The sequence below is a fragment of the Gavialis gangeticus genome, unplaced genomic scaffold (assembly GCF_001723915.1).
Source record: "Gavialis gangeticus isolate Ggan-Ray unplaced genomic scaffold, GavGan_comp1, whole genome shotgun sequence".
In the NCBI taxonomy this organism is placed as follows: domain Eukaryota; kingdom Metazoa; phylum Chordata; order Crocodylia; family Gavialidae; genus Gavialis; species Gavialis gangeticus.
The window spans coordinates 61,536,451-61,548,682 of NW_017729031.1; the positions used below are offsets into that span (position 1 = coordinate 61,536,451).

General features: G+C 39.4%; 1 protein-coding gene across 5 annotated transcripts in view; it reads right to left on the minus strand.

Moving 5' to 3' along the window:
* Positions 1-12,232, minus strand: part of SESTD1 (SEC14 and spectrin domain containing 1) — a 151,750-nt gene that overhangs the window by 94,813 nt on the left and 44,705 nt on the right. For all 5 annotated transcript variants that reach the window (XM_019523032.1, XM_019523033.1, XM_019523030.1 and 2 more), the window contains 2 exons: positions 6,449-6,539; positions 2,057-2,170 (listed from right to left, as the gene is read on the minus strand). In XM_019523032.1, the coding sequence (XP_019378577.1) occupies positions 2,057-2,170; positions 6,449-6,539 (205 nt within the window). The remainder of the gene's footprint in view (positions 1-2,056; positions 2,171-6,448; positions 6,540-12,232) is intronic.

Consider the following 12,232-nt stretch of genomic DNA (forward strand, 5'->3'; position numbering starts at 1 on the left):
GTGTACTTCCCTGCTCAGCTGGAACAAGGCAGTGGTTCCACAGTTGATCAGAGAAATGGCATCCTTTGAAATAAAAGCTATAGCAAATGGCAGAGACGACCTGAGCAGGGTGCAGGGTCTGGGGCAAATCAGCCTGTGCAGGGCCCCGCCCCCGGACGCAAGGAAGCTGGCGGTGGATTCGGCAGTGGCGGGGGAAGTAGGAGGAGCTGAGTAGCCAGATGTGAAGCCAACGGCAGCTTCATTCAGCTCTGCAGGGCCCCCCAAAGTGTGGGTTCCGGGGCAGTTGCCCCAATTCATGCCCCCTAGGGACAGCCCTGGCAAATGGTTAGGGTACTTCAGGGGTCCCATGGAATAGTTTACTACAATTCTGCATATCCCTGGTTATATCACAGATCTAGCTGTATAAATACATGTTGCCAAATTAAGCAAATTAGTTGTGCCGGGACATATGCTGGGTGAAACACATCTATTATCCCACCTGTTGATCCTGTAGGACAACAAGTGACACATTCTCTGCTTGCAGGGATGCACCCTGGGGAATCTCTGGGGTGCATCTCTAAGTGGAAAAGCTTGGCAAATTATCCCAGGGCTTGAGGGGCCCAATTATGCACAGGAATTTATAGGGCACACAAGATGAGGCCCCTCAGGCCACAGGAGCACCTTTCCAGGGTGTCTCATAGAGCTCTGGGCTGCTCATATTCTCATACCACATACCAAACAGATATCTGCTGCAATCAAGTGGCAAGAACTATTACCACCTTGCTGTGGCCACAAATTTGGGCATCTGTCGGGTTAAGAATGGTATAGATCAGTGGTTTTCAACTATGTCTAAGGGGTCCGTGAAAGTTGACTATGATCAATCAAAAAATGTGAGTACCCACACCTACAATTCAAAAGCGTTCACATCTCTATTAAGAATTTATTTAGGGGTCTGCAAATGAAAAAAAGGTTGTAAAACGCTGACACAGACTAGATGCCTGTTTTCTTTTCCTTTGTGCCTCCACAGAAATTGTTTTGGCGGCACAACAACGACCTCTTTTTGAGTCCCTTGGTTTCTTGTCTAGGTTCCTTACCCACCCCTCCATGAAGATAAGGATTCAGAAAATATCAGGGGTTCTAATATATATCCTCACCTACAGAAGACAAGTTTACCTTAAAGCCAATATCTGCCCGTGTCATTTCTTCTTTAGCCTGAACCCCTCCATTTTCTACAGGAATATTTAGATTTGAGAAGGTTATAAACCTTACATCATAGGAGAGAATATCTAAGTACTATCAAGGAGGAACAAAAGAGTGAATCGTATGTGAAAGCTTTCTGAAGAAACAGAGGTCCTCTCAAATAATTTTTAATTTACCTGTACATTAAAAAAGACAACCTGACATCAGATCCACTGGTAAGCATGAAGCCCAAATTACAGTTCAAACAAATTAGATTACAATGCTAACATTAAAGGTCAACCCATATGCAGGATGCCACTTGTCATGCATCAGTTTTTCCCATGACTCTACTAAACATGCTACAGATGATAAAATGGAGGTACTAATATTAGACAACAGTCCTTAAAGGTACACTGCTTCATGCAAGTAAGAGCATAATCTGTGTATTTTAGAAAAACCTATTGGTAACTAGCATCCAAAAACTATAAGAGGGAGATGAATTCAGAATACAGTAATTCCAGAATGGCTGCTCCTGTCCCAAGGAACAGCAGTAGTAATGTCCCAACAGTCCTAAGTCATGAAGCTATATACAAGACAAGCTGAAGCACTGTTCAACAATTATAGTAGCTAAAACCATGAGAGGTGACATGAAACAGCTTTATTATACATAAGCAAGGATTAAAACAGAAAAACTTCAATTCCAAAACTGCTTCATTTAATATTCTCCTTAAAGAAAATTAAAAAATGAAAGGCCACATGTTTGTTAGAGAATCTACAAAACAATACCAAGTATGGATAAGCATTCATTTTGATCAGAACATATCCATTTTGCGTCATTCTAGCATATTTACAGTCATCATTCCAAACTGAAAAAAATGGAGAAAATTTGTAAACCTACTTCAAAGCCAAGTCTATCTTTCTCTTTCCAGAAACAAAAATGTGTAACTTTCTTGTCCCAAAATTCATCTGGCTTTACTACACAAACAAGTGATACCTCAGCTGGAACAACATTCTGTAAAATAAATAAAAATAAAACAATTAGCATTAATTGTAAAGTCATCTTGTATTTAGACAGCACATTTCAACCATGAACTTAAGACTCTCTACAAATCTGTATTCAACAAGGTCTACATCATCTGGACACAGCAGGCTAATTGATTTATTTCTGCACAGAAATTAAGTGATTTGCACTAAGACATACAGCAAGTCAGTGTCAGAACTGGGAACAAAATCAAAACTCCTGTTCGTGTGGTCCCAACCAGAAGTTCATGCTCTATAAGTAACGGAAATTCCATAAGTAATACAAGACTGACTTGTTTACCGTACTATGGTAACTAAACAGGGTTAAGGCTGTTATGAAACTTTCAGACTGTAGCTTATTGCTACAGAGGAATATTTGGGAAAGGAACTGCATTGCAAACTTTGCATAAAACTATTACTATATTTGAAGATACAATAGCAGTAAAGGAACAATTAAAGCTAGAAGAGAAACATATACTTTGCTATTAAAAACATGCTTTCAGATCAACAGATCTTCCAACACTTCAACAAAACTCTTACTATGACATTTACTATTTACAAAATACAGTAAATACTCAAGGGCTATATGCTATTAAACTTGTTACATATTTTTAGTCAGTTTTTATTAGGTTGAATACTGGATATTTTTCTGGGAAAGGAACATCCATTGTGGTTGATGCCGACATGTTGCCAACGCTGAACAGTTCATAGGCCACACTCTGAACTTTTCTGTCACTATTGCAAGACGGAAACATAGTTAGCCACATCAATTTGAAGTTCGACAAAAAACAGAGCAGCGTGGCACCCTAAAGATTAACTTGTTTAAAGAAACATGGGCTTTCGTGGGCTACAGCCTCCTTCGTCAGATACACCAGGCTGATGTTCTTACATATTGGCAACATAAGAACATCAATCTTAATGTTACATCTCAAGAAATAACCTATAGCCTAATAAGCTATGCCTCTCCAAATCAGTATATCTGTAAGATGCTACACTGCCCTGTTTTTTTAACTATTGCAAGAGTAACAGATAAGTGATTATACTACTAAGTATAGAAACAGTTTCAATTATTTTGTTTGAAACATTATAAAAAAACCATTTTAGGACTGGGATAATTTGATTAAAATTGGTCCAAAGCAGAGATTATTTTTGGAAAAACTAATTCTAATAAGAAAAGACCAACCAAAACAGCTTTTTTGAAAATATTGCAAGATAATGTGTTTGAAGTCATACATTTTCTCACTGACAACTGAAAAGTGACTTTGTTTTCTTTATCCAAGCTGAGAGAATATGAAAAGTAATCATGAAAAATAAACAGCTTGATTAATTATTTTTTTTGTTAGATTTATATTACTGCTTTCACGGGGGAAAAATCTATTTACAGTGTTATTTTTCATAATGGAACCAAGCATGTGACATCTAAAGAAACAGAGACAAATCAAAAACAAAGTGCTTTTAAACAACAGTATTGTTATAAGAGATGCAGTGCTCATCTTGTTGAAAAGCACTCAGATCTAAGGAAGGAAATAACAGGTCTTGGCTCTTGACAAAGAGAAAAGGTTTGGGATTAAAACATCAAGTCTCATTAAGAAACTATTCAGCATCTCTTGAAGTTATTCAAGAGGCCAAAGGGAAAGAGCTGCTTTTCCTGAAAAATCAAAAGCCAAAAAACAAGCCAAATAGCTGACTCTGCTGGTTACTGATCCAGTTCAAATAGACAGAAGTTAGCATCTTATTGTTAAAGTGGTACATCTCTGAAAGAACACTTCTTGCTTTTATCTGTGTAGATTTTAAAGTACACCAGGGTAGTTATTTGTGCTAATTAAATGTAAATCTTTCAAGTTTATGAAAAACATTTAAAAACAAACTAATGAAACAGAGAGACCATTGTCCTCTGGGGACATAAAAAGCCTTGTTCTGTGATCCAATAAGCAGCAGTACTAACATTCAGCAGGGAAGCTGGAAAGAAGCCCACAGACTGTTTCCATATATGGAAGGAAAAACATCTTTCAGCTAACAGTTAAGTGAATCATTTTGAAAGCCGAGAAGTGTTTACAATGTAACTAAGATTTGCAGTATGTCTATATACTGCAAGACACACCACATCGAAATACCAAGTACCTTTGCATTCATTAGCTGAGAACCTGAAAGCAGCACAGCCATATTACCATGGCACTGAACTAATTAGTTTTGCTGAAAAACTAGATCTGCTTGCCTACGTGCAGCACCACAGTAATGTGTCTGTACTCCTGCAGTGAGCATGGGGAAAACAAGTTCAGGTATTCCTTCATGGCACTCCCTTATGCCACACAGACCTCAGTATACAATCTATCATGTGTGTTCACTGTTAACTAGAAGTATCTGTACAGTGCTGCATTACCCTTACCATTTTGGAGTCAAAGCCTGGTCTACTTACATGAAGAACCTCACTGAGATTCTCTACAATGGAATTTGGCTTTATAGAGAGACCATTCACATGATTGAAGTGACCAAGATTTATGCTCTGGTTATTAACCATTACAAAACTGTGAATTATGATCCAATAATGCTAGATCTATTTACTGAAAACTAAAGTTGAAGAAGATTTGATACTAAGCATATATGGTAACCTCTGATTATAAAAATTAGATGTTTTAGAAATGTAAAACAAATACCGGGACAATGATTTTTATCTTCTAGTGAAACTAAAATCAGATCAGTCTCAACTCATTTAAGAATTCACTGTCGATCATGTTATCTATCACTGTGATGTGCACAGCTCAATAAGCAGAAAGATCAAGAAAATGTCCTAATACTTGAACATGCAGCATTCTAACATCTGCATTTGCAAACCTGCTTCATATTTTGCACAAGATATGGAGCCTTGGAAACCTGAAATTTCCAAATGATAAGCTCGTAGCATTGCTTCCCATAGCGCATGAAGACAGGTTCTGGGATGCCCAAATTTGTAACCTCACAAAAATTTTTGTACAATGTACAGTATGCAAATTAAAACACTTTAGAAAAGCCTAGACTCATTCATTACAAATGTATTTGAGCCCACTGGTTCCTCTCCCCCGGGAAGTTTAAACCCAAATATGGGGCAACCCTGCAATGGTTGACAGATGCAGGGATGGAGGAGCTGCTGGGCTCCACCCGCCCAGGACATTCAAACCCATGAGCTGGGAAGACCATGTAGGTACTATAAATGTAATGTCTATCAGGGACCCTGGTTATCTACACAGATGAGAATCACCTCATGTTCCATGTTCTCTCTGTCATTTATTAGAAAAATAAAACTAAGGCAAACACATGTTGCCATTATATTTTTTTCAGATATTCCCTCTCAAAAGAACGAGATCTGGAATTACTAAAGAACATCAAAAGGAAATATGTTTTTATTTCTTACACCTGTAACCATGTTCCTATAAAATAAATAAAGGAGTAGAAAAAATAATTTTCATTTCTATTTGTGGAAACTTTTGTGGCATTTTAAAAAATTATATAGATATTAGTCTGCCAGTTACGGCTCAAGTGATGTGCTTCTTTTCAGCATTTTTAAGTTATAAAACTCAATCCAAGAGTTCTAGAGTCTCTTTTTCTTAAAACCTGTTTTCCGTTTGTTTTTCTGACTTTGTCAAATGGTCCACTTTGTCATCACTACTAGTCAATAAAGAAGCAAAAGCTGTAAGTAAAATGGGGTACATATTATACTCTATAATGACATCAATAAGGTGGTAACAGGCAAATCCACATTTGCATTTCAACAAAACCAGACTGCCACCCCTCATTTTTCCTCTTTCGTAAGTACTTTTAACAGGTCAAAGAGAATCACTTATTCTAATGCAGGCTACTAAAATGACCTCTACTTAAGGCTTTCCTGTAATCTACTCAAAATATACAGGCAGCATACAATGATGCCACCTCCCTCAGATGCTGCCATTACTACTGAACACCAGATGATTACCTCTACCGAGGTCTGTATCACTTCTTGGTGCAAAGTCACTAAATATTAACAAGACAGATGCCTCTTTTCTTCTCCTGCATACAACATGCTAAGCTGTCAGTAAGCAGTAATGTGATCTTCAGCCGAGTAACGTGCATAACATTATTTGTAGATGAAGTGCTTCTATTGTACAGAACTGTCACAGACGAATGGTGTATTTTGTGATTTTTATAACTTTTCTAATTTTTCTCAATAAAGAAATTACAGCTTTTACAGTAAATGTAGCATTTTACTACCATCTGTAAAACTAATCTGTTATCTACAAATGCATAAAAATGAATTCACCTGTAGCATTAACACAACTGTCTTTACCACATTCCACTGAGATTTTCTGCCATCCACTATTACAGTAAATCCTCTTGCTTTACACTTTTCACTAAAAAAGAAAAGAAATACTTTTAGAAGAGAACTGTAGAACATAGATAAGGTATCAATGATTTTCTTGCTTATTAATCATTTTCATCACTATTAAATGGACACTATATATTCTGTATATTTTATATTTATAATTAAAATATTCCCCTTGAAATGTTTTTCATGTATACTGCTCATGCTCTAGTTATTGAAACAAATTATGTTTTTCTAATACCCCTAAAACATTTTCTAGAATGATATAAACATTTATAAAATTCTGCATTTACAAGATTCTTGATAAAAAATGATTCACCAGCATTACACAGGCATCACAAAATTTCTGTGAGTTCAGTGTCTTCCATTTGCCAGTTGGATACGTGAGGCACTCAGATTAGTTTTTACAAGGTCACTTAAGGAAGTCTTTCAGACTCAAAACAACTTAAAAATCACTAATGAAGGTCCTGATTGAAGAAACACCTAAAACATGAGCTTAAGTTGAAGACTTCAGATATGAGCTTAAGCACTTATTCTGACTTGAAGCCCTACTTGCTACAACTCAAAGTCTCCCAAAGGAACACACTGGAAACATATACACAAGATGCTACATTGTCGTAGTGACAAGCTATGCCAACATAGCTTGTCGCTACAGCGACATCGTGTCAGCAGGCATGAATCATGACGCCACTGCTACTGCACAGTAGGGTCAGAAATGGCCCATGTGGCACTGGGACTGCACAGTACCGCTAAAGCTAAAGCAAGTACTAAATGACTGCACAGTAACAACTGTGTAGTTGGGCACACATGTAGACATGCCCACTATGAACTAAATGTTTCTATTTTAGACACGTTACAAACTGACAGCATCCTTTTTCAAGGAAGTTTATATTAAATGTATAGTGCTAAAAACTTTGTTGAAAGAACATTTAGGTTTTGAAGTCAATTATCCACAGGTTAAGAAAATACACAAGTAAGGTGGTGGGTACCCTAAAGCTACTTCCTCCTGTGCCTCACTGCCTACATGGCAGCAACATCAGCAGTAAGAACACAAGCAAAACTCTCCCCAAAAATCACAATTTCAGGACCAGGTGCCACAGCATTCCACAAAATAGGATGTCTATCATATGGTACAGTCCTATTAGACAGGGTATATTCAGTGGAGACAAGGAGGTTCTAGTACCATTGTGCAAGGTTTTGGTAAAACTCCACTTAGAATACTAAGTACAGTTCTGGTGACCAAAAATTAAAAAAAAAAAAAAGCTGAGTTTGAATTGGAACAGGTTTAAAAAAGCACCACTAAGATCTTTTTCTTATGAAAGACTATTAAAGGAGCTTGCCTTGTTTAGTTCAAAACAGAGATTGAGAAGGGACATGACTATTCTTTATAAATACATTTGTGGAGTAAATATTAGGAGGGAAAGGAGTTCTTCAAGCTGAAAAATACAGCTAGACCAAGATCAAATGATTACAACCGACTATGGATAAAGTTAGGTAGAATTCTTTGAATTTCCAACCAAGAAAAGCTAAGTTTTGGAATGGTCTTCCAAGCCACACAAACAGGGAAAGAACTGAAGCTCTTTAAGACAGAACTGGATACAATTATAAATTTATGGAAGGAATGGTGTAGAAGAGTAGGGGGAGTGGGAGGAGGAAAATCTATGCTCGCTCCCTTTTCCTTAGTATCTGGAAGTCAAGCAGCCCCAACAGTAAAGGGGCAGGACACAGGAACAGTTGAAAGAGGGCAACTGCAGAGCCTGCTAAGAGGCAGCAAAGAGAATAAGGCCCTAGACAGGTCTGGGAGTGTGGAAATAACTAAACCCTTCCCTGCAGAGGGCTCCCAAGCAGAGGGGAGAAGTATCCCAGCAGGGAAAGCCTGTGTTGCAGAGAGCCCCAGGAGAACACAGAGACGGTATAACCCCCTTAAGGTTCCCACTGGGAAACAGAATCCCTGGAAGGGGAAAGCCCTATTTGGAAATACTAAGAGGGGACTGGAACAGCCCAGGTTGTTTATAACTTCAGGGGAAGAGTCACTTGATGTTAACTCAGCCCAGGTGTCTCCCCTCAATACAGGACAGAGGAGCTACAGCTGGGGACCAGAAACCAGCGCTGATAGGCTGGAAGTTCACGATGAAGAGCCCAGAAGGACACAAGCAGTAGTGAGAGGGGAAACCCTGCACCAGAGAGCAATGGAGACCAGAGGTGAGGAATACTCCTGCCCATATTTTTGCATTTTTGTTTCTAATTGACTGCAGAGGCTTCCTGGGAGTCATCCAGGAAGGTACTGAGAGCTGATCCTGGCTGTGATGCCTTAACAACAGGAGCCTGACTATGGTGGGGGTACTGGGATTGGCGGAGCCCCCTGTGAGGCTCTGTTACAGGCCATAACTGATTATTTTGGATTACTGGACACAGCCCTGAAGGCAGAGCTGGTTATTCCTTCTCAGGGAGAAAATTCTCCAATTATTACCATCAATTCATGGCAGACAAGTACCCTGAGGAGGTAACATACCCCTTTAGGGGTGCACAGCACCAGTTGAGCCATATACAAAGGGACTCATCCACAAATGGTATGCTAGTTTAGGGTGTTTAAGTTAAGAATTAGCATATGTGATGATTTGGAATTATGCTTGCAATCTCTGCGTTGGGGTACAGAAGTAACTCTTCATCCCATGCTTCAGAGTTTTTACTGATCACCTGCTAGAGAGGCCTGGAAGAGATTTTTCTCCCTTTGAATGCCACTGGATTCTGGATTTTTTTCCACCTTCCCCTTAAAGTATTAAGGAACTACGGAAGAAAGATACTTGGGGGTCATCATTGACCTCAGGATGAACATGAGCCTGCAATGCGATGCTGCGGCTACTAAAGCGACCAAAACGCCAGCTTGCATCCATAGATGCTTCTCAAGCAAATCCCGGGACGTCATTCTCCCCTTCTACTCGGCCTTGGTGAGGCCACAGCTGAAGTACTGCGTCCAGTTTTGGGCTCCACAATTCAAAAAGGTTGTGGAGAAGCTTGAGAGAGTCCAGAGAAGAGCCATGCGCATGATCAGAGGTCAGGAAAACAGACCTTACGACAACAGGCTGAGAGCCATGGGGCTCTTTAGCCTGGAAAAGTGCAAGCTCAGGGGTGATCTGATGGCCACCTATAAGTTTATCAGGGGTGACCACCAGGATCTGGGAGAATGTTTGATCACCAGAGCGCCCCATGGGATGACAAGGTCACACGGTCATAAACTACTGCGAGACCGTTTCAGGCTGGACATAAGGAAGAATTTCTTTACTGTCCAAGCCCCCAAGGTCTGGAACAGCCTACCATTGGAGGTGGTTCAAGCACCTACATTGAACACCTTCAAGGGTAAATTGGATGCTTATCTTGCTGGGATCCTATGACCCCAGCTGACTTCCTGCCCTTTGGGTGGGGGGCTGGACTTGATGATCTTCCAAGATCCCTTCCAGCCCTAATGTCTAAGAAATCTATGAACTTGGCCACAACTATGACTGAAAGTTTTCGACTAGGATGTACTGATATTCTTGACAATTCTTTAAAGAAAAAAAATTAGAGAGACTTGGCTAGAAGACCTTCTGCTCAGGGGCATACTGACGGCCAAATTTGGGATCAGGAGAGAATTTTTTCATGTGGATCATACTGAAAGGACTGTGGGCTTTTTGGTCTTCCTCTTTCCTTTTGGGGCACAGTTCTTTTCTTAGGACTTTTTAGGCATATATTAGTCAAATACTTACTTCCGTGTTACTGCAGTGGCAAGTCATTAGCAGTGCTCATCTCCCACATGCTTTCCCTCACAGCAGTGAGGGACAACATTTTTGACAGGCATGCCACAAAGTGCCACTCTGATCCCTTTCCCCTCTGGTCTATCTTCTACTGTGCTCCATGCTCCCTTCCTAATCTACTGCATGCCACACACAGGTTTCCCAAGACACTTGTGGCACATTTGCCACAGTTTGGACACCCCTGACAAAGCATGCTACAGGGCAGTGATTTTCAACCTGTGGTCTGCAGACACATGAGGGTCTGCAGGCTATGATCAATCAAAAGTATGTGAATGCCACCACTTACAATTCAAAGGGGTACGTCTGCACCTCCATTCAAAGTTTCCGAAGAGGTTTGCGACCTCCATTTGAAATTTCCAAAAGGGTCCACAAATGACAAAAGTTGAAAACTATTGGTACAGGGAATTCTTGGTGTTTCGGGTATCATGCCTTGTAATCATGTGGACAAGTCTACAGTGGAAATTTTGGAAATTCCTTGGGTAAAACGGCTGCCTGTGGATGCAGGGGACTGGACTATGGGCCCTTCTAGTACTATTTTCCTCAAAACATTTAAGCAAAAAGAGTCTGAAGCAGTAAAACATTTCCTACTATAAAACAACACAAAAATCAGGCTGTTTTCCCTGGTGCATAAAAAGAGGTCACTTTTCCGCAAAACCTTCACATCAGCAAAGAGATGAAAAAAAGTCAAGCATTTTTCCAACTGCATGCCACAATTTTTACACGGTAAAAGTAGTGCTTGGTGTAAACTGTTGCATTAAATAAAATCATGTAATACCTAGACAGCAAAATGATTAGTGCTTATTAGAATAACTGTGCCTACATTTTTTTTTTTAACTATCAGAACCAAGTGCTGAAGTCAATGAGGATACTTACATGATTGATACAAGTGGAGTATCCATAATTTTGAAAGAAGTTCAAAACTCATTAAATAATAATAATAAAAAAGTAGTGAATATTAATTTGGGGGCAGAGGTGAAATCAAAAATATAAAAGGATAATGATTTGCAGGTGACTTGCCAGATCATTTATAGTTTCTTTATCTTATGATACAATCAAACAAATGATAAATGAAATCTGTCAGATCAATGAGCAGGTGTTCCACAAGGCAAAAGTCCCACGAAGTTGATGATTTTACTGTTAGGCCCATAGCAAGTGACAGAATTTTAGATTCTACTAGATCTGTACCAAGTTAAGCAAAGTAATATGGTGTGTTCTTAATTTTAAAGAGAGAGTGTCAAACTCATTTGGCCCGGTGGGGTGGGTCCAGACTGTGGGACTCTTTGTGGGCTGGACAAACCACCTGCAGATCTAGCCTACAGAGCCAAAGCTGCCACAACCACTGAGGTTGAATGGAGGTGGCGTTAACTCCTTCATTGCTGGCACCAACATACAGGTTCCTTTACTGCTGGCAGCTGTGGGAAGAAGGCCAGCAGGCCAAATGACTAACTTCCACTGGCTGGATCCAGCCTGCAGGCCAAATGTTTGACATCCCTGCTTTAAAACATTTGAGTAACCCCATTACCCTCAATAGGACTCTACGTATGCTTAAAGTTAAGTGCACGCTTAATCAGGGACTTTATGAACAAGGAGGATAGCAGAGAAAGGTGGGAACTTGTTTTAGCTTCAACAACTGCAACTACTAGGTTTTAATTATGGAGTTAAATGTTAGCGACTGGTTAGTTTATACAATACTATACACATGTGATCATAAAGAAAAACATTATTGCACATATTCAAGCAATGTAATGGTGAAAGACAAGGGTAGAGGGCAAAAAAAAGGCGTGACAGAATAAAAGGCCATATACCTTTCAGTACATGCACTTTTTAATTATTATGCTGTATTCTAATAAAATGAAATGAGATTTCCAATTATACCACAGTCTGCATACAATGCATTTTTAAAACAAGGTAAAATAAAAATATGAAGCGC